The sequence below is a fragment of the Oncorhynchus masou genome, chromosome 24 (assembly GCF_036934945.1).
Source record: "Oncorhynchus masou masou isolate Uvic2021 chromosome 24, UVic_Omas_1.1, whole genome shotgun sequence".
Taxonomy (NCBI): domain Eukaryota; kingdom Metazoa; phylum Chordata; class Actinopteri; order Salmoniformes; family Salmonidae; genus Oncorhynchus; species Oncorhynchus masou.
Genome location: NC_088235.1, coordinates 6,082,837 through 6,108,677, shown reverse-complemented (window position 1 = coordinate 6,108,677; position 25,841 = coordinate 6,082,837). Strand labels below are relative to the sequence as shown.

The 25,841-nt window shown below is 42.5% G+C and overlaps 2 protein-coding genes across 2 annotated transcripts in view; one reads left to right on the top strand and one right to left on the bottom strand.

The window, feature by feature from the left end:
* The first annotated feature begins 142 nt into the window (after positions 1-142).
* LOC135511803 (GTP-binding protein SAR1b-like) lies at positions 143-10,272 on the top strand. Its single transcript, XM_064933266.1, has 7 exons — positions 143-231; positions 665-737; positions 1,477-1,596; positions 1,703-1,768; positions 3,537-3,640; positions 3,894-4,025; positions 6,036-10,272. Exons 2-7 carry the CDS (start codon positions 680-682, stop codon positions 6,150-6,152), a joined length of 597 nt encoding a protein of 198 aa, XP_064789338.1. The 5' UTR covers positions 143-231; positions 665-679; the 3' UTR covers positions 6,153-10,272.
* A 3,140-nt stretch (positions 10,273-13,412) lies between these two features.
* Positions 13,413-25,841, bottom strand: part of LOC135513372 (testican-2-like) — a 71,531-nt gene continuing 59,102 nt past the window's right edge. The window contains exons 11-12 of the mRNA XM_064936298.1: positions 24,095-24,232; positions 13,413-13,834 (exon numbers count right to left, since the gene is read on the bottom strand). Coding sequence (XP_064792370.1) covers positions 13,692-13,834; positions 24,095-24,232 — 281 coding nt within the window. The 3' untranslated portion in view covers positions 13,413-13,691. The remainder of the gene's footprint in view (positions 13,835-24,094; positions 24,233-25,841) is intronic.

The following is a 25,841-nucleotide window of genomic DNA, read 5'->3' as shown; positions in this document are numbered from 1 at the left end:
TCGCAATTGTAAATGAGAACTTGTTCTCAACTTGCCTACCTGGTTTAAATAAAGGTGAAATTAAATAAAAAAATAAAATGCAATATACTCCCGCACAGCAGGCGGCGCGAGTGCGCCACCGGGGTAGTTAGGAAGTTCCCGAAGTCACGTCGAAGAACAATACAATCAGCTGTTCGTTTATCGAATCCGCAAAAACAATCTAACCAAAGCTGTCATTGTCGACAGGGACAGGTAAGCTTTTGGCATCTTTATTACAAATATTTAGTCATTTATATAGTTACATAAGGTTACGTGTGTTCCGTCATACATTTACTTCGAAAGGGAGAGCTGTCTGTCTGTTTTAAGAGTCCTTAGTCCACATGAGGCCAGGATTTCAGATAAGCTGATAGCCACGTAGCCGAGATAGCAAGCTAAGTTAGCGATCAGCTGGTGCTAACTAATAGCATGCTAGGATAAGAAAAGACTTGTAATTGTTGTTGACAAACCTAAAGCTGGCTAGCAGCAGTAGCAAGTGCATTTGTGTGAAGAGAGTCTGTAGCTATCAATATAGTCATGATGCAAATGTAAAAAATACTGCTGATCCAGTGAGACAAGTTGATCCCGTCTTGACAAGTTGTCAGTGTGCTAACGAGCTAGCTAACTTCCCGATTGTTTTCTTTCTTAGGCAAAGACCAGTGAAATGTCATTCCTCTTTGATTGGCTCTACAGAGGCTTTAGTGGTGTGCTACAGTTTTTAGGTAATCTCTGATTTCACGTCAATGACTTCAAATGTATTATCGGCAGGGTGGGTATAATGTATTATCGGCAGGGTGGGTATAATGTATTATCGGCAGGGTGGGTATAATGTATTATCGGCAGGGTGGGTCGGCAGGGTGGGTATAATGTATTATCGGCAGGGTGGGTATAATGTATTATCGGCAGGGTGGGTATAATGTATTATCGGCAGGGTGGGTATAATGTATTATCGGCAGGGGGTGGGTATAATGTATTATCGGCAGGGTGGGTATAATGTATTATCGGCAGGGTGGGTATAATGTGTGTTACATTCCACCTAGAATCTGTTCCAAAAACGTTGTAAATAACAAGGATGCCCACAAACAACGAATACCAAGTAGCATGATCAATTCACCTGGCTAACTAGCTGCCGAATTAGGCAACTCACCAGGTAGCTTATTCTTAATGTTTGTCCATAGGCTACCAGAGTGAGGACAGACATTTGTCGGAATAAACGTGGTGAGTGAACAACTTAACAAAATAGCCCGCTCCCGACCCGGTATCTTATTCTGCCGCGATACAACTTTGTATGCGTTGTTTGTGGGCATCCTTGTTATTTTACAAAGTTTTTGGAACAGATTCCTGTTGGAACGTTCCACAAATGATACCCACCCTGATCAGTATAGTACTGCACGTCACAATGAGTGGTGGTGTGTTTTTACAACTCAAAGGTTGAATTAACTTGTCAATGTGCTTTCCCAGGGTTGTACAAAAAATCTGGAAAGTTGGTTTTCCTGGGGTTGGATAATGCTGGTAAAACAACCCTTCTGCATATGCTGAAAGATGATAGACTTGGACAGCATGTGCCCACGTTGCATCCAAGTAGGCAGCATCATTTCAAACTACTTTATTGTGTTGTTTTAAGTCCCAATAACGGCAGTGAACACAATGTCAGTCGTTTTTAAATGTGTTTTGTTTCTACCTGAAGCATCGGAAGAGTTGACGATAGCTGGAATGACATTCACCACGTTTGATCTGGGCGGCCACGTACAAGGTAAGACCTCGGCCTAACCAAGTTGGACACTGCGTCTTTCTAGGGTTTGGTAAGCATCTTGACACATTACACCATGTCTTTCTAGGGTTTGGTCAGCATCTTGACTCATTACACCATGTCTTTCTATGGTTTGGTCAGCATCTTGACTCATTACATTGTCTTTCTATGGTTTGGTCAGCATCTTGACTCATTACATTGTCTTTCTATGGTTTGGTCAGCATCTTGACTCATTACACCATGTCTTTCTAGGGTTTGGTCAGCATCTTGACTCATTACATTGTCTTTCTAGGGTTTGGTCAGCATCTTGACACATTACATTGTCTTTCTAGGGTTTGGTCAGCATCTTGACTCATTACATCATGTCTTTCTATGGTTTGGTCAGCATCTTGACTCATTACATCATGTCTTTCTATGGTTTGGTCAGCATCTTGACTCATTACACCATGTCTTTCTAGGGTTTGGTCAGCATCTTGACTAATTACATGTCTTTCTAGGGTTTGATCAGCATCTTGACACTTTACACCATGTCTTTCTAGGGTTTGGTCAGCATCTTGACTCATTACATGTCTTTCTAGGGTTTGGTCAGCATCTTGACTCATTACATTGTCTTTCTAGGGTTTGGTCAGCATCTTGACACATTACATCATGTCTTTCTAGGGTTTGGTCAGCATCTTGACTCATTACATTGTCTTTCTAGGGTTTGGTCAGCATCTTGACTCATTACATTGTCTTTCTAGGGTTTGGTCAGCATCTTGACTCATTACATTGTCTTTTTCTAGGGTTTGGTCAGCATCTTGACTCATTACATTGTCTTTCTAGGGTTTGGTCAGCATCTTGACTCATTACATTGTCTTTCTAGGGTTTGGTCAGCATCTTGACTCATTACATTGTCTTTCTAGGGTTTGGTCAGCATCTTGACTCATTACATTGTCTTTCTAGGGTTTGGTCAGCATCTTGACTCATTACATTGTCTTTCTAGGGTTTGGTCAGCATCTTGACTCATTACATTGTCTTTCTAGGGTTTGGTCAGCATCTTGACTCATTACATTGTCTTTCTAGGGTTTGGTCAGCATCTTGACTCATTACATTGTCTTTCTAGGGTTTGGTCAGCATCTTGACTCATTACATTGTCTTTCTAGGGTTTGGTCAGCATCTTGACTCATTACATTGTCTTTCTAGGGTTTGGTCAGCATCTTGACTCATTACATCATGTCTTTCTAGGGTTTGGTCAGCATCTTGACTCATTACATTGTCTTTCTAGGGTTTGGTCAGCATCTTGACTCATTACACCATGTCTTTCTAGGGTTTGGTCAGCATCTTGACTAATTACACCATGTCTTTCTAGGGTTTGGTCAGCATTGGTCAGCATCTTGACTCATTACATTGTCTTTCATGTCTTTCTAGGGTTTGGTCAGCATCTTGACTCATTACACCATGTCTTTCTAGGGTTTGGTCAGCATCTTGACACTTTACATTGTCTTTCTAGGGTTTGGTCATTGTCTTTCTATGGTTTGGTCAGCATCTTGACTCATTACATTGTCTTTCTATGGTTTGGTCAGCATCTTGACACATTACATTGTCTTTCTAGGGTTTGGTCAGCATCTTGACACATTACATTGTCTTTCCAGGGTTTGGTCAGCATCTTGACTCATTACACCATGTCTTTCTAGGGTTTGGTCAGCATCTTGACTAATTACATGTCTTTCTAGGGTTTTGTCAGCATCTTGACCCATTACATCATGTGCTACATCTTCTGTCTCTTTCACAGCTAGAAGAGTTTGGAAGAACTACCTGCCGGCTATCAATGGAGTTGTCTTTCTGGTTGACTGTGCCGACCACGACCGCCTTACAGAATCCAAGATCGAACTTGATGTAAGTCACTTCCACTGCACACAATGGGCCGAATTTATCAACAGTCATTGTGAAAAAAAATGCAAAAAAACCCCTGGTTGTGGCAGCCCAGTTGAGGCAGCCCAGTTGACACACAACAAAAACATTCTCACTGTCCCATCTGTCTCATTACTGAACCTCTTTCCTGTGTGTGTGTGTGTGTGTGTGTGTGTGTGTGTGTGTGTGTGTGTGTGTGTGTGTGTGTGTGTGTGTGTGTGTGTGTGTGTGTGTTCAGGCTCTGTTAGCAGATGAGACCATCCTCTCTGTGCCTGTGCTGGTCCTGGGTAACAAGATAGACCGTCCTGAAGCCATCAGTGAAGGGGGACTGAGAGAGGCGTTTGTTCTCGATGGACAATGCACGGGAAAGGTAAGCATAGAGATAGATATAGCCTATGGAATTTGTATCATTATTATTATTATTATTATTATTATTGTATCATTATTATATTATCATTATTTTATTTTTTTAAGTCCATTTCAGATGAGTGTGTAACACAACTAACGTGTGTGTGTCTGAATGATGTGTGTGTGTGTGTGTGGTACAGTATTCATGTTCTTTAGATATGCTGTAGAAAATGTTATTGGTACTCCAGTCTATTTTCACCTCATTTATCACCTGATTTTACTTAACAAAAGCCCCATCCCAATAGGTGGTCCAGGCACCGTGCCCTTCGGAAGGTATTCAGACCACTCAACTTTTCCCCACACTTCGTTACAGCCTTTCCTCATCAAGCTACACACAATACCATATAATGACAAAATCAAAAACACGTTTTTAGAAATTTGGGCAAATTCATAAAAAATAAATTAAAAAAGTATAAGTATTCAGACCCTCTACTCAGTACTTTGTTGAAGCAGTGATCACAGCCTCCAGTCTTCTTGGATATGACATTACAAGCTTGGCACACCTGTATTTGGGGAGTTTCTCCCATTCTTCTCTGAAGATCCTCTCAACCTCTGTCAGGGTGGATGGGGAGCGTCGCTGCACAGTTATTTTCAGGTCTCTCCAAAGATGTTTGATCGGGTGCAAGTCCGGGCTCTGGCTGGGCCACTCAAGGACATTCAAAGACTTGTCCTGAAGCCACTCCTGTGTTGTCTTGGCTGTGTGCTCAGGGTCGTTGTCCTGCTGGAAGGTGAACCTCTGCCCCAGTCTGAGCCCCTGAACAGGTTTTCATCAAGGATCTCTCTCTGCTTTGCTACGTTCATCTTTCCCTCGGTCCTGACTAGTCTCTCAGTCCCTGCCGCTGAAAATCATCCCCACAGCATGATGCTGCCACCACCATGCTTCACTGTAGGGATGGTGCCAGGTTTTCCTCCAGACGTGACGCTTGGCATTCAGGCCAAAGAGTTCAATCTTGGTTTCATCAGACCAGAGAATCTTGTTTCTCATGGTCAGTCTCTTTAGGTGCCTTTTTGGCAAACTCCAAGCAGGCTGTCGTGTGCCTTTTACTGAGGAGTGGCTTCCTTCTGGCCACTCTACCATAAAGGCCTGTTTGGTGGAGTGCTGCAGAGATGGTTGTCCTTCTGGAAGGTTCTCCCATCTCCACAGAGGAATTCTGGAGCTCTGTCAGAGTGACCATTGGTTTCTTGGTCAACTCCCTGACCAAGGCCCTTCTACCATAATTGCTCAGTTTGGCTGGGTGGCCAGCTCTAGGAAGGGTCTTGGTTCTTTCAAACTTCTTCCATTTACGAATGTTGGTGGCCACTGTGTTCTTGGGGACCTTCAATGCTGCAGACATTTTTGGTACCCTTCCCCAGATCTGTGCCTCAACACAATCCTGTCTCGGAGCTCTACGGATAATTCCTTCGACCTCATGGCTTGTTTTTTTTCCTCTGACATGCACTGTCAACTGTGGGACCTTTTTATATAGACAGGTGTGTGTCTTTCCAAATCATGTCCAATCAATTTCATTTACTATAGGTGGACTCCAACCAAGTTGTAGAAACATCTCAAGGATGATCAATGGAAACAGGATGCACCTGAGCTCAATTTCGAGTTTCAAAACAGAAGGGTCTGAATACTTATGGAAATAAGTTAATTTATTGTTTTTATATCAATTTGCAAAAAAAAATTTGAACCTGTTGTTGCTTTATTATGCAGTGTTGTGTGTAGATTGATGACGAAAACAAATAATTTGATACATTTTAGAATAAGGCTGTAACCTAACAATGTGGAAAAAGTCTAGGGGTCTGAATACTTTCTGAATGCACCGTATGACACAAGTGGGTAAAACATTCTTATTATTTTTTTATTTTTTTTAACCTTAAGTGTGTGTACATTACTATATTTAGACTTGGGATAATGTTTTTCAGCGGAGAAATGTGAAGTTGCTGGAGTGGTCTTTATTACAGCTTTGTTCCTGTTGTTCTTCTCCAGGGTAACGTGTCGTTGAAGGATCTGCAGGCACGGCCTCTGGAGATTTTCATGTGCAGTGTCCTGAAGAAGCAGGGCTATGGAGACGGCTTCAGGTGGCTGGCACAATACATCGACTGACATCTAGGCAGCGCTTCTCTTACCAAACGGACTCCCATCTTTCTGGGGGGGAATGAAGGAGATAAGCTATCAAATGAAACGGACCATATCGTCCACCCCCCACCCCCCACCCACCCCCCCGACTCCATGTGGAAAGATGTGAAGCTCCCAATAATCAGCTTTCTGATTGAGTACACCTGTCAATTTCAGCATTAATTGGTCAGTTTTAAAGGTTTCTATCTATGCAAACTTTTAAAAGTGGATCATGGTCACAAGATTCAAGATGGGTTTGCGTGTGATACTAATAAGTCCATTAGTTCAGTACAACGTCGACCCGTTCTCTGGCGTGTAAATTAGAGTATCCGGTTCTACCCCAACAGATCTGATCATAGCTGCAACTCAAGCTACAGTATACGGCAGATGACCTGTACCAATGTAGATCCTTTATAAGGTATACTGTGAACTTTTAAAATTATTTCTGAAACACATGAAGGACCAAGTAGTTTTTAAATGAAATAGATTATAAATGATAAGGATATTTACGTGAATGGTGGCGGTACAAATGCTTGTACATAGCAGTCCTACCTAGAATAAGATGTTCTTATCACTAAGAGGACATGAAAGAGGATAGATAGACTGAGCAGGATTATTCCAACAGACTCAAGTTCCAATCGCATCGAATAGAACGTCATATAAAGTTTAGGGGCGGAGTCCATTTGACCTGATTCTGTTTCTATACATGGTTTCTGTATCCCAAATGGCAGCATATTGACTATATAGTGCACTACTTCAGAGAACCCATACTCTCTATGCCCCCTCCCTGGTCAAAAGTAGTGCAATAAATAGGGAATAGGGTGCCAACCCTGATCAAAAGTAGTGCACTAAATGGGGAATAGGGTGCCAACCCTGGTCAAAAGTAGTGCACTAAATAGGAAATAGGGTGCCAACCCTGAACAAAAGTAGTGCCCTAAATAGGGAATAGGGTGCCAACCCTGGTCAAAAGTAGTGCACTAAATAGGAAATAGGGTGCCAACCCTGAACAAAAGTAGTGCCCTAAATAGGGAATAGGGTGCCAACCCTGGTCAAAAGTAGTGCACTACATAGGGAATAGGATTGACATTTGGTACGCGTCCCGGGGGTTTGAGATCAATTGTAATTGTCCACGCAGCTATTGCCTTCAATGCACTCAGCCAAAGACGTATGCAAACTATTTTGCAAGTGACTTTGGGATGTTTACATATATAATAGACCTGGAGGGGGAGGGGTTATAGTAGTGATGTAATGTTTGTCCTACTACAGTTTAATGAATGAATGGCTATACTGCCATGATATGCAGGTACATTGTAACAGGCCAGAGACAAGAGACCGCCATTGCCATCATTCCATGGTATGCAGCAATAAAGCGGAATGACCATCAGTGGCCACTGCAATGCTAATCTTAACAAAAAAGGCTATGCTACTCTACTAACACAGCTCTGGCAGAGGTTTCGTTGAAAAATATAGATATTGGTCCCTTTTCAATCAAGTCTGGTTTTAGAATACATATATTGGTCCTTTTTCAATCAAGTCTGGTTTAAAAATATATATTTGGGCTCTATTTGATCAAGGCTGGTTTAAAACAACAACAAAAAATCCCACTTGCATGCTTTGAGTGACGTACTACTCAAGGAAACACCAGATAGCCTGGGCACCAGTTTGAATAGGGCTCTTGGTCCATGCCCTTTCCTGTTCGCAGACCTGGGTCGTGTTCATTAGGCACCAAACGGATGAAAATGGACTGAAACGGCACTTGGACAATGGAAACACTAATTTTCCTTTTCAGTTGCAAAATGTTTTAAAATGTTTTCCGTTGCAGGCCCTAAAATGAACACGTCCCAGATATTTCTAGTAGAGGTCGACTGATTATGATTTTTCAACGCCGATACCGAATATTGGAGGACCAAAAAAGCCGATACCGATTAATCGGCCGATTTTTATTTTATTTATTTATTTGTAGTAATGATAATTACAACAATACTGAATGAACACTTATTTTCACTTAATATAATACATCAATAAAATCTATTTAGCCTCAAGTAAATAATGAAACATGTTCAATTTGGTTTAAATAATGCAAAAACAAAGTGTTGGAGAAGAATGTAAGAAAGCTAACGTTTAAGTTCCTTGCTCAGAACATGAGAACATATGAAAGCTGGTGGTTCCTTTTAACATGAGACTTCAATATTCCCAGGTAAGAAGTTTTAGGTTGTAGTTATTATAGGAATTATAGGACTATTTCCCTCTATACCATTTGTATTTCATTAACCTTTGACTATTGGATGTTCTTATAGGCACTTTAGCATTGCCAGTGTTACAGTATAGCTTCCGTCCCTCTCCTCGCTCCTCCCTGGGCTCGAACCAGCAACACAACGACAACAGCCACCCTCGAAGCAGCGTTACCCATGCAGAGCAAGGGGAACAACTACTAGAAGTCTCAGAGCGAGTGACGTTTGAAACGCTATTAGCGCGCGCTAACTAGCTAGCCATTTCACATCGGTTACACCAGCCTCATCTCGGGAGTTGATAGGCTTGAAGTCATAAACAGCGCAATGCTTGACGCACGACGAAGAGCTGCTGGCAAAACGCACGAGTATGCTGTCTGAATGAATGTTTGCACGCCTGCTTCTGCCTATCACCACTCAGTCAGATACTTAGATACTTGTATGCTTGTATGCTCAGTCAGATTATATGCAACGCAGGACACACTAGATATCTAGTAATATCAACCATGTGTACTAACTAGTGATTATGATTGATTGTTTTTTACAAGATAAGTTTAATGCTAGCTGACAACTTACCCTGGCTCACTGCATTCGCGTAACAGGCAGTCTCCTTGTGGAGATAGGTCGTTATTGCGTTGGACGAGTCAACTGTAAGGTTGCAAGATTGGATCCCCCGATCTGACAGGTGAAAATCTGTCGTTCTGCCCCTGAACAAGGCAGTTAACCCAAGGCAGTTAACCCACCGTTTCTAGGCGGTCATTGAAAATAAGAATGTGTTCTTAACTGACTTGCCTAGCAAAATAAAGGTATCATTTAAAAAAAAAACAATTTTTTTTAAATCGGCAAATCGGCGCCCAAAAATACAGATTTATTTTAATTTTTATTATTTTATTTATTTATTATTATTTTTTTTTCCCGTAACAATCCGAAACTTGAAATCGGCCCTAATTAATCGGCCATACCGATTAATCGGTCGACCTCTAATTTCTAGGCCTACTAGTAAATCTTCTTTGTCATTCTAAGCCTCTGTCATTTGCAACATTTCTTATTATCTTGATGTCAATTTAATTTGAATCTGAAATGGCCATCACTGACATATATTTTAGTTGATTATTATTTATTATCAGAATGAACTAATGGGAACCGGTACTTCCAGCCACGTAGGCTAATACTGCCTTATAGTTTAAATAGAGGGGAATGTTTTGGCAGTCTGATTCAGCCTTTTGATGATCTATTTGTCACATTTCCTGTCTGCTGTGTAGGTCATTTATTGAAATGATTTATGATGTCCATGATGTGAAGTATTGGCTTTGTGATTCAGACAAATCTATGGTTGAAATGCTGCAGGTACTTCTTGACTATCAGTACAATGATATGAGAGTTCGTCTGTCGCTCTGAATCTCTGGGAATTGTATCAGCCAGCCTTGTGCTCAGTTCCATTTCAATTCAGGAACTAAACTGATATTCACATTTAGTCTCAAAGCTTTTTAATGAGGAACAATTTAATTGGGAGTTTCAGTTTCCTACCTGAATTTAAATGAAACTGACCCCCAACGCTGTATATCAGTATTTAACTATTGAGTACCATTAACGTTTCTGTATTCATTGTAAATAATGTAAAATGGAGATGGTCTCTTTCTTTGTATAATTCATTATCCTGGAGCTGACAAAACACGCAGGGTGTATCCCAAATAACACCCTATTACCTACATAGTGCACTACTTTTGACCAAAGCCCTATTGATCCTGGTCCAATGTAGTGCACTATAAAGTATAGGTTGCCATTTGGCACATAGACATTATTTGCATTATTACTGGATGTACTTAGGATAACTCAGATCATTTTAACGTGAGAAATTCCATAAATATTTTTAACAATCATTCCTCCCTTGTCATGTTTTGTTGTAAGGCTGTAAAGATTAAATTGCAAATGCTACACATCCACACTTCTAATCTACAGGTGATAATAAAGTATGTTTGAGATGAGCAGTATTTGCAAATACTGTATAACTGCACCATCAACTCTAAATATAATGTTCGGTACAGGGCTGTTATCATACAACTTCCGAAGAGTGCATCATAGCATATCTCTACCCTTTCCTTTAGGTTTTATTATTGTTGAGTATTGTTGGTGCTGTAGCTCAGTCTCCTTTAGGTTTTATATCAGAGTATTGTTGGTGATGTAGCTCGGTCTCCTTTAGGTTTATGTCGGAGGATTGTTGGTGATGTAGCTCGGTCTCCTTTAGGTTTTATATCAGAGTATTGTTGGTGATGTAGCTCGGTCTCCTTTAGGTTTTATATCAGAGTATTGTTGGTGATGTAGCTCGGTCTCCTTTAGGTTTGGCACAAATGGCACTTTAGAGCCTGTTTATTGATCTGCCTCCAGAGGTGTCCTCTTCTGGTGATGGACAACAGTGGTGTCCTCTTCTTTACAAGGACAACAGTTTTATCCTCTTCTGCCTGTCGCGCCACAAGGACAACAGTGGTTCCTCGTCTGGTGATGGTGTCCTCTTCTGCCTGTCGGTGTCTCCTTTACAAGGTTTCCTCTATCAGACAAGGACATTCTTCTGCCTGATGGACAACAGTGGTGTCCTCTTCTTGTCGCGCCACAAGGTTTTATCTTCTGCCTGTCGCGCCACAAGGACAACAGTGGTGATGTACAAGGACAACAGTGGTGTCCTCTTCTTTAGGTTTTATATCACAAGGACAACAGTTGTCCTCTTCTGGTGATGGTGTCCTCTTCTGCCTGTCGCGCCACAAGGACAACAGTGGTGTCCTTTCTGCCTGTCGTGCCAGGACAACAGTTTCTTCTGCCTGTCGCGCCACAAGGACAACAGTGGTGATGTAGCTCCACAAGGACAACAGTGGTGTTTCTTTTTATATCAGAGTATTGTTGGTGATGGACAACAGTGGTGTCTCTTCTTAGGTTTGGACAAAGTGGTGTCCTCTTCTGCCTGTCGCGACAAGGACATTGATTGGGACCACTGAGCTCGGGTCGGGACCACTCTGCCACTGAGCTCACTGAGCTCGGGTCGGGACCACTGAGCTCGGACCACTGTGGTGTCCTCTTCTGCCTGTCGCGGGACCACTGAGCTCGGGTCGGGACCACTGAGCTCGGGTCGGGACCACTGAGCTCGGGTCGGGACCACTGAGCTCGGGTCGGGACCACTGAGCTAGGGTCGGGACCACTGAGCTATGGGACCACTGACGGGGACCACTGAGCTAGGTCGGGACCACTGAGCTATGGTCGGGACCACTGAGCTAGGGTCGGGACCACTGAGCTAGGGTCGGGACCACTGAGCTAGGGTCGGGACCACTGAGCTAGGGTCGGGACCACTGAGCTAGGGTTGATACTGTTGAGAGTGCAGTTTAATTTCCTGACGTCGGGAGGCAGTTTAGGACCAATGAAATGAAAACCTGTCTCCACGTTCAGCTCTGACATAAACGTCCATTTTAGGTGACAGGGACTTGGAAATAAAGGATCCTATAACTGTACATGTACGTTGGATTTGTTTTTAAACTATCAGTCATTTTGTCAGTCATTTTGTTGATCACATACAAGTACACATCACTATATTTCTAACTATTCAACAGAAGTCACGTCACAAAGGATTCAGAGATTTACCTCCCAAATCTTACAAAAAATTGCAGGAGAGATGCTATTTGTAAAGTAGTACTGAAAATGCAAGAGGTTTTTTGGGGCCCAATGCCTTTTAATAGTAAAGTGCTCAGCCTAGTAGAAGTACATTCATGTTCACTATAACGTGCAATATACTAAAAACAACTGAAGTGATGGAATAATAATGGCAACAATATACTCGTAGAAAACAATCTAACGGTGAGATTTCAAGTATACACACAGAACTTCAAGTAGCATACACATTGTTTTATAAACACAAAACACAAAAGACTGAGAATAGAACGGCGACTGACACATTCTTTGACGTGATTTACAGAGTTCCCATATAGGATAAGGTAGTGGCTGCATCCCAAATGGAAGACCGTGCCCTATATAGTACACTACTTTGGACCAGAGAGTCTGTATGAGCCCTGGATAGAAAGTAGTGAATGATATAGGGCATAGGGGGCCATTTGGGATGTTACCCTTGGTGGTGTAGGTTGATGGGAGAAGTAATATACATTTTGAGTTGAAATAACACAATAAGTAACAAAGTTCCCATAGCAGTTTCATAAGAGATATTAGTAGTTATTGTGTCTATGTTAATCGATATATATATATATATAGTATTTTAAAGGTTTATAGACCGCCGAGAGCCGTGTACGTCAGTATACCTTTTAGCAATAAAGTAGCACAAAAGCCTTCCATCATAACAAGCCTGTCTCTCAGCCCTGAATTTACCTACATAATGCATGAAACACGTTCATTTTCACCAATAATCCAATGAGCAACATTACTTTGATGACATCCGCGTCAAAATCGAACTGAGAAATGTGCTTCGTTAAGAAACGTTTAAGAGAAAAATAATAACTTCTCTCAGTAGTGGAATCACCCTCTAAAAGAGAGGCTTGCATCCCAAGTGGCTCCCTAATCCCTGTATAGTGCACGACTTTAGACCAGAGCTTCATGGGCCCTGATAAAAAGCTGTACACTATAAAGGGAACAGTGTTCCATTTGGGATATAACCAGAGCTTTTCCTTCCTGCTCGTCTCGTTGTCCTGCTTCATAGATCATAGCTACAGGATTTATATATGCAGCAACTCTGATTTTAACAACATAACCAGGTAAATATTGAACCCTTTTCCACTGTCTCAGGTCTCAATCCGTTCCATTTTAGCAGATCTGCGATTTCAATATTCAAGCAATTGTTCACAATGGAACATAAATGTATGATACGAGATGCATTTCTGACAGCAACATTTGATGGCCAGATTATCAGATGATAGTTCTCTATGGTGTCGCTAGACGCTCTCTTGCTTACAAAACAGAAAAGAATTAAGCAATAATTCACATATTTAAGACAAAAACTAGCAATCTCACCACTGTACCCCCCCCCCCCCCAGATCCACACGGCGACAATAGAGACAGAATTCCATGCCCCAAAATCCCCAAATCTTTTGCTGTTAGGAGACAAAAATGTTTGCATCCCAAATGACACCCTATTCCCTATATAGTGCACTACTTTTGACAGACCCCTATGGGTGTCCCTATGAGACCTGGTCAATAGTAGTGCACTACATAGGGAATAGGGTGCCATTTTGGACGCAAGCCTCAGCCATCATCCCTGTAGTTGTAGGCCAGTGGATCCATCCTGACCAGGTTCTCCGTTTGGGTTCAGTTTCTACCAGATGTATCCTCCATCGTCTGCCTCCCCCTCTTCCTCCTCCTCCTCCTCCTCCACCTCTTCTCCGTTCTCCTCCTTCTCCTCCTCATCCTCCCATCCCACGCCACTCCCAAAATCTCCGGAATATCCCAGCAGTTCATCTGGAGCGAGGGATGAAATGAAAAGAGTATTTTTCAGTTAACAATTCCTATGATTTCTTGTGAGAAAAGACTTCAGGTAACATACAGTAGGATGTTTGTAGGTAGTTAATACTGGTACATGTTGCAGTCTCTCCTTGTCCACACACTGCTTTCAGGGTAAGGAAAGAAATGTGTATTTTATATTTCAAATGAACTATCCCTTTAATACTGATGAAATTCAAACCAACCCCACTGTGCTGCCGTGCCATCCCACTGCTCTGGACTATTCAGTACAGTGTGATGTCCACACAGTGCATTTGTTTTAACCCTGGTGTTATTATAAAACCAAAAGCCATGACTGATGATTGGCTGGGAAAAATTTATGATAAAAAGATTGTAGGGGTTGTTTTGTTAGACTTCAGTGCACCTTTTGACATTAGTCTGCTGCTGCTGGAAAAACGTATGTGTTATGGCTTTACACCCTTTGCCTTAATGTGGATAAAGAGTTACCTGCCTAACAAAACACAGAGGGTGTTCTTTAATGGAAGCCTCTCAAATATCATCCAGTTAGAATCAGGAGTTCCCCAGGGTAGCTGTTTAGGGCCCTTTAGGGCTTTTTTCAGTTTTTACTAACAACATGCCACCGACCTTGAGTAAAGCCAGTGTGTCTATGTATGCGGATGCCTCAACACTATACACGTCAGCTACTACAGCGACTGAAATGACTGCAAAACTTAACAAAGAGCTGCAGTTAGGTCCAGAATGGGTGGCAAGGAATAAATTAGTCCTAAATATTTCCAAAATGAAAAGCATTGTATTTTGGACAAATCATTCACTAAACACCAAACCTCAGTTAAATATTGTACTGAATAATGTGGAAATTGAGCAAGTTGAGTCATGGTGTCATGGTCTGTCACTGTCATGGTCAAAACATATTGATACAACAGTAGCTAAAATGGGGAGAAGTCTGTCCATAATAAAGAGCTCCTTTGTCTTCTTAAGATTCTGACATTTCTTGTCCAAATATTTATATATTCTTAATTCCATTCCTTTACTTTAAATGTGTGTGTAATGTTGTGAAATGGTTAGATATTACTTGTTAGATTTTTACTGCACTGTTGGAGCTAGGAACACAAGCATTTCGCTGCACCCACAATAACATCTGCTAAACACGTGTTTGTGATCAATACAATTTGATTTGATGTAACAACACTATCAACAAGGCAGGTCCTACAGGCCATAGTTTTGTCGCACCTGGACTACTGTTCAGCAGTGTGGTCAGGTGCCACAAAGAGAGACTTTAGAAAATTACAATTGTCTCAGAACAGGGCAGCACGGCTGGCCCTTAAAAGTACATAGAGAGCTAACATTAATGATATGCATGTAAATCTCTCCTGGTTCAAAGTGGAGGAGAGATCGACTTCATCACTGCTTGTTTTTGAAAGAAGTGTTGACAAGCTGAATGAACCGAGCTGTCTGTTTAAAAAACTAGCACACAGCTCGGACACCCACGCATACCCCACAAGACATGCCACCAGAGGTCTCTTCACAGTCCCCAAGTCCAGAACAGACTATGGGAGGCACACAGTACTACATAGAGCCATGACTACATGGAACTCTATTCCACATCAGGTAACTGATGAAAGCAGTAGAATCAGATTTAAAAAGCAGGTAAAAATACACCTTATGGAACAGCGGGGACTGTGAAGAGACACACACAAAGATACAGACACACACACGCTAGCACACGCACTCTACACACACGTACATTGTAGTATTGTTGTATGGTGGTATTACACATTTTGTATTGTAGATATGTAGTGGTGTGATAATGTTTTATGATGTACTGTTTTATATTATGTTTTATATGTAAGTGCTTTAATGAGATTGGGCCCCAGGAAGAGTAGCTGTTGCCTTGGCAACAGCCAATGGGGATCCTTAATAAATACAAAATGGGAGGGAAAGTATTTTCCTACACTACACTCTCAATGACATTTGCTAACCATGTGCATGTGACCAATAAAATGTGATTTGATTTGAAAGTGAGAGGAGGTTGAAAAGACTGAGGGAGGTTTGAGTCTATTGAAGCTAGCAATAACAATGGAGAGGGTATGAAGAGGAAGACTGAGGGAGGTTTGAATCTATTGAAGCTAACAATAACAAGGAAGACTGAGGGAGGTTTGAATCTATTGAAGCTAACAATAACAATGGAGAGGGTATGAAGAGGAAGACTGAGGGAGGTTTGAGTCTATTGAAGCTAACAATAACAATGGAGAGGAAGACTGAGGGAGGTTTGAATCTATTGAAGCTAGCAATAACAAGGAAGACTGAGGGAGGTTTGAATCTATTGAAGCTAACAATAACAATAACAAGGAAGACTGAGGGAGGTTTGAATCTATTGAAGCTAGCAATAACAATGGAGAGGGTATGAAGAGGAAGACTGAGGGAGGTTTAAATCTATTGAAGCTAACAATAACAATGGAGAGGAAGACTGAGGGAGGTTTGAATCTATTGAAGCTAGCAATAACAAGGAAGACTGAGGGAGGTTTGAATCTATTGAAGCTAACAATAACAATAACAAGGAAGACTGAGGGAGGTTTGAATCTATTGAAGCTAGCAATAACAATGGAGAGGGTATGAAGAGGAAGACTGAGGGAGGTTTAAATCTATTGAAGCTAGCAATAACAATGGAGATGAAGACTGAGGGAGGTTTGAGTCTATTAAAGCTAGCAATAACAATGGAGAGGGTATGAAGAGGAAGACTGATGGAGGTTTGAGTCTATTGAAGCTAACAATAACAAGGAAGACTGATGGAGGTTTGAGTCTATTGAAGCTAACAATAACAAGGAAGACTGATGGAGGTTTGAGTCTATTGAAGCTAACAATAACAATGGAGAGGGTATGAAGAGGAAGACTGATGACAAGTTCAAACAGAGTGAGGCAGGCGCCAGTTCCACTTCTGGAGGTCAAGGGGTAGATGGTGTTGTGAGGATCTCTGAGCCAGAGACTTGCATTGATGGACATGGTTATTGATAAAGACAAGTTTGGTCCAGTGGGAGTGAGGGCGGAACCGGGCCTTTTGGCTGATTCACGGGTGGTTTCAGGTTGGGTGGGAAAGATGGTGGGTGCTGTTGAGTCGGTGAAGGTAACCCGAAGTGGACTGGTGATGTTTGTTTGTGTTTCTTCAGATCGGAGGTAGCAGGGCTCTCCGTGCGACGCAACTTGGGGAAAGGCTTGTATCTTGCTTTACACTTAGTTACAGGGCACCATTAAAGGGAGGGGTTTCTGGGGTAGCGTTACGTTTGGAGGTGGAACAATTGAAGTTGAAGATTCCTGGTGTTGGTGACGCTCGTCGTTTGGTGCGACGCAGACCCGGTGGTGAGCGTGGTGAAACAGAGCAGTCACCGTCAGTCCTTTTGAGTTTTGAACACCGGAGGTTGGTGGTACCTTAATTGGGGAGGACGGGCTCGTGGTCATGGCTGGAGTGGAATAGTATAAAATACATCAAACACATTTGTGTCCATGTGTTTGATGCCAGTTCATTAGCTCCGTTCTAGACATTATGAGCCGTCCTCCCATCAGCAGCCTCCACTTGGTTTTGAGTCAGAGTCTCTACCCAACAAAGCCATGTTAGGATATATCAGGTCTCCTGTTAGAGCTTCTGTTACGGATCCACTGCAGTGTTTCAGGTGCCACGGTTATGGCCATGTCACAGCGGTGTAAAGGACGGAGATTCCAAGATGTGGGAAGTGTGCAGGAGGGCAATGGGACAGAGGATTGTGTCGTTTCGGTGGATAAAGTGGTGTGTGTTAACTGGAGGGGTGTCTATGATGCTGGGGATCAGAAGTGTCTGGTGTGAGAGAGGCAGATTGAGGTGGCTTTGAGTCAGAGTAGTGCAGACAGTGTCGTACGCGGAGGCAGTGAAGAAAGTAGAGGAGGAGGGGTCAAGGGTGAGGGATCCTGAGAGGATTCCAGTGAATAGTAGACCCTGTGCCAGAACAGAAGGATCGGCCAACGAGTGATCTATGCTTCAGTAAGGTTGGCTTCTTAGTGTTTATAGCAATGGTTATCAACTGTACCGCGGAAATGAAACGTAAATCACAGAGAATAGATGTTGTGGTGGCAGCTGCAGGGGATGTATTTGGATATACGAGATTTGACTTCGGAAGAGATACAGGGTGTGTTGTCCCGTCCCCCAGGCCGCTGGCATGGTGCAGGAGCAGATAGGATCAAAGTAGTGGAATGTGGTAGTGGGTTTTTAATGAGTGTAGGGTTAAGTTGGTAGGGTAATTAAAATATATGTATATCTTCATTTATTTAATATATTTCCCCGTTCCCCTTTTCCCATGTTGTATCACAAAGTGTAATGGATCTACACTGTAGTTCCATTGGGGAGGTAAAGCCACATATTGGATACCAACCGCTGTTAAACCTCACAGAAGAAGAGGAGTCCTGTAGAGCAGTGTAGCCGTGATAAAAAAGCCCTTTTTGCACAACCTGGGGCGGCAGGGTAGCCTAGTCGTTAGAGCGTTGGACTAGTAACCCAAAGGTTGCAAGTTCAAACCTCCGAGCTGACAAGGTAAAAATCTGTCGTTCTGCCCCTGAACAGAGAGTTAACCCACTGTTCCTAGGCCGTCATTGAAAATAAGAATTTGTTCATAACTGACTTACCTGGTTAAATAAAGGTTAAAAAAATAAATAATTAAAACCTTGAGTGTACAATAAAGCAATAAGGCCCGAGGAGGTGTGGTATATGGCCAATATACCACGGCTAAGGGCTGTTCTTAGGCAGGACGCAAAGAGGAGTGCCTGCACACAGCTCTTAGCCGTGGTATATTGACCATATACCACACCTCCTCGGGCCTTATTGCTATTATAAACTGGTTACCAACATAATTAGAGCAGTAAAAATAAATGTTTTGTCATACCCGTGGTTTACGGTCTGATATAAAACGGCTTTCAGCCAATCAGCATTCAAGGCTCGAACCACCCAGTTCATAATTGCCTTTCTACAACGGGTCACCAATTAAATCAAAATCGTCATTTTGATAAATGTATTCATAGGTATTCTATTTCATCCCTCAACAAAAATATAGGCCCAGTCCCGACACATCTATGGTTGCTAGCCAAGCCGGCAGGCCGTTCATTCTGGTTAGGTTGATGAAGACGCGACCCAGTCGTTAAGTCTTTTTGTTCTGTATCTACGGACGCGACCCAGTTGTTCTGTATCTACGGACGCGACCCAGTTGTTCTGTATCTACGGACGCGACCCAGTTGTTCTGTATCTACGGACGCGACCCAGTCGTTAAGTCTATTTGTTCTGTATCTATGGACGCGACCCAGTCGTTAAGTCTTTTTGTTCTGTATCTACGGACACGACCCAGTCGTTCAGTCTATTTGTTCTGTATCTACGGACTCAACCCAGTCGTTAAGTCTATTTGTTCTGTATCTATGGACGCGACCCAGTCGTTAAGTCTATTTGTTCTGTATCTACACGACCCAGTCGACTGTATCTACGGACTCAACCCAGTCGTTCAGTCTATTTGTTCTGTATCTACGGACGCGACCCAGTCGTTAAGTCTATTTGTTCTGTATCTACGGACGCAACCCAGTCATTAAGTCTATTTGTTCTGTATCTAAGGACGCGACCCAGTCGTTAAGTCTATTTGTTCTGTATCTACGGACTCAACCCAGTCGTTAAGTCTATTTGTTCTGTATCTATGGACTCGACCCAGTCGTTAAGTCTTAAGTTTGTTCTGTATCTACGGACTCAACCCAGTCGTTAAGTCTTTTTGTTCTGTATCTACGGACTCAACCCAGTCGTTAAGTCTTTTTGTTCTGTATCTACGGACTCAACCCAGTCGTTAAGTCTTTTTGTTCTGTATCTACGGACTCAACCCAGTCGTTAAGTCTTTTTGTTCTGTATCTACGGACTCAACCCAGTCGTTAAGTCTATTTGTTCTGTATCTACGGACTCAACCCAGTCGTTAAGTCTTTTTGTTCTGTATCTACGGACTCAACCCAGTCGTTAAGTCTTTTGTTCTGTATCTACGGACTCAACCCAGTCGTTAAGTCTTTTGTTCTGTATCTACGGACGCAACGGACCAGTCGTTAAGTCTTTTTGTTCTGTATCTACAGACTCAACCCAGTCGTTCTGTATCTACGGACGCAACCCAGTCGTTAAGTCTTTTTGTTCTGTATCTGTATCTAGTCGTTCTGTATCTATGGACGCGACCCAGTCGTTAAGTCTTTTGTTCTGTATCTACGGACTTTGTTCTGTATCTACCCAACCCAGTCGTTCAGTCTATTTGTTCTGTATCTACGGACGCGACCCAATCGTTAAGTCTTTTTGTTCTGTATCTAAGGACACGACCCAGTTGTTCAGTCTATTTGTTCTGTATCTACGGACTCAACCCAGTCGTTCAGTCTATTTGTTCTGTATCTACAGACGCGACCCAGTCATTAAGTCTATTTGTTCTGTATCTAAGGACGCGACCCAGTTGTTAAGTCTATTTGTTCTGTATCTACGGACTCAACCCAGTCGTTAAGTCTATTTGTTCTGTATCTATGGACGCGACCCAGTCGTTAAGTCTATTTGTTCTGTATCTATGGACGCAACCCAGTCGTTAAGTCTTTTTGTTCTGTATCTATGGACGCGACCCAGTCGTTAAGTCTATTTGTTCTGTATCTACAGACTCGACCCAGTCGTTAAGTCTATTTGTTCTGTATCTACGGACGCGACCCAGTCGTTAAGTCTATTCGTTCTGTATCTACGGACTCAACCCAGTCGTTAAGTCTTTTTGTTCTGTATCTATGGACTCAACCCAGTCGTTAAGTCTTTTTGTTCTGTATCTACGGACGCAACCCAGTCGTTAAGTCTTTTTGTTCTATATCTACGGACGCGACCCAGTTTTTTTGGACGCAACCCAGTCGTTAAGTCTTTTTGTTCTGTATCTATGGACGCAACCCAGTCGTTAAGTCTTTTTGTTCTGTATCTACGGACGCGACCCAGTCGTTAAGTCTGTTTGTTCTGTATCTATGGAAGCGACCCAGTCGTTAAGTCTTTTTGTTCTGTATCTATGGCGACCCAGTCGTTCAGTCTTTTTGTTCTGTATCTATGGACGCAACCCAGTCGTTAAGTCTGTTTGTTCTGTATCTATGGACGCGACCCAGTCGTTAAGTCTGTTTGTTCTGTATCTATGGATGCGACCCAGTCGTTAAGTCTGTTTGTTCTGTATCTATGGACGCGACCCAGTCGTTCATTCTATTTGTTCTGTATCTATGGACGCAACCCAGTCGTTAAGTCTGTTTGTTCTGTATCTATGGACGCGACCCAGTCGTTAAGTCTATTTGTTCTGTATCTATGGACGCGACCCAGTCGTTCAGTCTATTTGTTCTGTATCTATGGACGCGACCCAGTCGTTCAGTCTATTTGTTCTGTATCTATGGACGCAACCCAGTCGTTAAGTCTGTTTGTTCTGTATCTATGGACGCGACCCAGTCGTTAAGTCTATTTGTTCTGTATCTATGGATGCGACCCAGTCGTTCAGTCTATTTGTTCTGTATCTATGGACGCAACCCAGTCGTTAAGTCTGTTTGTTCTGTATCTATGGACGCAACCCAGTCGTTAAGTCTGTTTGTTCTGTATCTATGGACGCGACCCAGTCGTTAAGTCTGTTTGTTCTGTATCTATGGACTCAACCCAGTCGTTAAGTCTTTTTGTTCTGTATCTATGGACGCGACCCAGTCGTTAAGTCTATTTGTTCTGTATCTATGGACGCGACCCAGTCGTTAAGTCTTTTTGTTCTGTATCTATGGACGCGACCCAGTCGTTAAGTCTTTTTGTTCTGTATCTACGGACTCGACCCAGTCGTTAAGTCTATTCGTTCTGTATCTATGGACGCAACCCAGTCGTTAAGTCTTTTTGTTCTGTATCTATGGACGCGACCCAGTCGTTAAGTCTATTCGTTCTGTATCTATGGACGCGACCCAGTCGTTAAGTCTTTTTGTTCTGTATCTATGGACGCGACCCAGTTGTTAAGTCTTTTTGTTCTGTATCTACGGACTCGACCCAGTCGTTAAGTCTATTCGTTCTGTATCTATGGACGCGACCCAGTCGTTAAGTCTTTTTGTTCTGTATCTATGGACGCGACCCAGTCGTTAAGTCTATTTGTTCTGTATCTATGGACGCGACCCAGTCGTTCAGTCTATTTGTTCTGTATCTACGGACTCAACCCAGTCGTTCAGTCTATTTGTTCTGTATCTACGGACGGAACCCAAAGTCTATTTGTTCTGTATCTAAGTCTTAAGTCTTTTGTTCTGTATCTATGGACACGACCCAGTCGTTCAGTCTATTTGTTCTGTATCTACGGACTCAACCCAGTCGTTCAGTCTTTTGTTCTGTATCTATGACCCAGTCATTAAGTCTATTTGTTCTGTATCTAAGGACGCGACCCAGTTGTTAAGTCTATTTGTTCTGTATCTACGGACTCAACCCAGTCGTTAAGTCTATTTGTTCTGTATCTATGGACTCAACCCAGTCGTTAAGTCTATTTGTTCTGTATCTACAGACGCGACCCAGTCGTTAAGTCTATTTGTTCTGTATCTATGGACTCAACCCAGTCGTTAAGTCTTTTTGTTCTGTATCTATGGACGCGACCCAGTCGTTAAGTCTATTTGTTCTGTATCTACAGACTCGACCCAGTCGTTAAGTCTATTTGTTCTGTATCTATGGACGCGACCCAGTCGTTAAGTCTATTTGTTCTGTATCTACAGACTCGACCCAGTCGTTAAGTCTATTTGTTCTGTATCTATGGATGCGACCCAGTCGTTAAGTCTATTTGTTCTGTTTCTATGGACGCGACCCAGTCGTTAAGTCTATTTGTTCTGTATCTATGGATGCGACCCAGTCGTTAAGTCTATTTGTTCTGTATCTATGGATGCGACCCAGTCGTTAAGTCTGTTTGTTCTGTATCTATGGACGCGACCCAGTCGTTAAGTATTTTTGTTCTGTATCTACGGACTCAACCCAGTCGTTAAGTCTATTTGTTCTGTATCTACGGACGCGACCCAGTCATTAAGTCTATTTGTTCTGTATCTATGGACTCAACCCAGTCGTTCAGTCTATTTGTTCTGTATCTACGGACGCGACCCAGTCGTTAAGTCTATTTGTTCTGTATCTACGGACGCGACCCAGTCGTGAAGTCTATTTGTTCTGTATCTACGGACGCGACCCAGTCGTTAAGTCTATTTGTTCTGTTTCTATGGACGCAACCCAGTCGTTAAGTCTATTTGTTCTGTATCTACGGACGCGACCCAGTCGTTAAGTCTATTTGTTCTGTATCTACGGACGCGACCCAGTCGTTAAGTATTTTTGTTCTGTATCTACGGACTCAACCCAGTCGTTAAGTCTATTTGTTCTGTATCTACGGACGCAACCCAGTCGTTCTAAATGTTCCATTGCCTTACTGGCTGGCAACGCTCTCATCCCTTGCTTGCTAGCTAACCAACTCGGGCTAACTTCCAGTCACGTTAAACAGTGAAGCCAAAATAACAGCAAAGTTATCTGCATGTCGTTTAACCTGTTTTTATGTTGACACTTCTTTGCAAATGTCCATAACAATGATGCTGCTTCCTGATTCCGACTGGCTGAGAGAAGATGCTCGTCTCATCCTGACATGGCAACTCATTGTCAATAGGAGAGTGGAGATCCAGTTTCAATATCGACACAATGCTGCAAATGTCCAGAGACAGACAGAAACGTTTGTACAAACCCCCTCCTGTTGTTGCAAACTAAATGTTAGGCGAGAAGCATGGGGATATAATGTCTAGATGCTTTTTATAGTAGACATCGAGTTAATGAAATGGTTGATGGGACACGGCAGGGTAGCCTAGTGGTTAGAGAGTTGGACTAGTAACCAGAAGGTTGCATGTTCAAATCCCCGAGCCGACAAGGTACAAATCTGTCGTTCTGCACCTGAACAGGCAGTTAACCCACTGTTCCTAGGCCGTCATTGAAAATAAGAATTTGTTCTTAACTGACTTGCCTGGTTAAAACCCAGTCGTTATCTATTTTGTTCTGTATCTATGACGACCCAGTCGTTAAAGGTAAAAAAAACAACAAAAAAAAAACAAAAAAAAAACACTGGATGTGCAGGCATTTCTCATAGGCTGACCCATACTAAACTTTAAGCGTGGCTTAAAACGCGTCTCAACCAATGCCTGCTTTTTGTTATTGTATAACCACCAAGAAGCTCTTCCCGACAGTCCTACAGCTCTTACCACAGTCAGGGTTGCCATGGATTCTAGAGCCCATAATTTCTCCTCCGTGCTGGTCAACACACCAACACTCTCCCATGCTCTGGTCACACTGCAGCTGCCTGTAGTAGCCGTCCTCATCGCAGCTGGGGATGTACATGCCTGCAGAAACACACACACACACGGTGTTGTTAAAGATGTATGCACTGTGCAGCGGAGCTCTGCGCTGCCTCACACCGGAGGAAGAGATAAGTGGTGCATAAATGAAAAAACATCAGCACAGCTTGTAGACCTGTGAGGAGACTCAGTCCGGAAAGGAAGGAGGGGTAACAGAGGAGGAGCTGTCTGAATGCCAGAGAGAGAAAGAGAGACAAGGTGAGAGAGAGGGTAGAAGAGAGGGAGAAAGACAGAGAGGGAGACAGAAAGAGAGATGAGAAAGAGAGAGGGAAAAATAGAGGGAGACAGAGAAAGAGAGAGAGGAATAGAGAGGGTAAGAAAAAACAGGGAGAGGAAAGAGTTAGAGAGACAGAGAGAGTAGTAGTATCAGTAATATTTATTAGGATCCCCAGTGAGCTGCTGCTGAGGCAGGGGCTGCTCTTCCAGGGGCTGCTCTTCCAAACAGGAAACAACACAAACACACAGCACTTCATTACAGTGTAGTCATTTAGCAGACGTTCCCATCCAGAGAGACCCACAGCGCATTCATCTCAAGATAGCCAGGAGACACAACCAGGCATCACATAATACAAAGTCCATCAAAATGTGTTTGTCTCAGAGAGAGAGACGGGACTCAAGAATGCTTTATTGAGCCTTTATTCAAGATGCATTTAGGTCTAGGTGAGAAAGAGAGACAGGGAGAGAGAGAGGGTAGACAGGGAGAGAGACAAGGTGAGAGAGAGGGTAGAAGAGTTACACATCTAGTTTTTCTGGATCTATGTCAAGTAATGCAAGGGGGAAAAATGGCACAGCACCCATTTTGGGAGGGGGTGTGGATGACCACACACCATAGCAGTCATCTTTTTTCTCACCATAGCAGTCATCTTTTTTCTCACTCTATCTATCTATATATTGATATCTATATATTTATATCTATATATTTTAATCTGTATATTTACTCAGGCATGTCTCTCTATGCTGTGATAGTGTCATTTTAATCTATATATTTACTCAGGCATGTCTCTCTCTGCCGTGATAGTGTCATTTTAATCTATATATTTTCTCATGTACAGTTGAAGTCGGAAGTTTAAATACACTTAGGTTGGAGTCATTAAAACTCATTTCTCAACCACTCCACAAATTTCTTGTTAATAAAGTATAGTTTTGGCAATTCGGTTAGGACATCTACTTTGTGCATGACACAAGTCATTTTTCTAACAATTGTTTACAGACAGATTATTTCACTTATAATTCACTGTATCACAATTCCACTGGGTCAGAAGTTTCCATACACTAAGTTGACTGTGCCTTTAATCAGCTTAGAAAATTCCAGAAAATTATGTCATAGCTTTAGAAGCTTCTGATAGTACGCAATAGTACGCAAGTATAAACACCATGGGACCACGCAGCCGTCATACCGCTCAGGAAGGAGACGCCTTCTGTCTCCTAGAGATGAGCGTACTTTGGTGTGAAAAGTGCAAATCAATCCCAGAACAACAGCAAAGGACCTTGTGAAGATGCTGAAGGAAACAGGTACTAAAGTATCTATATCCACAGTAAAATGAGTCCTATATCGACATAACCTGAAAGGCTGCTCAGCAAGGAAGAAGCCACT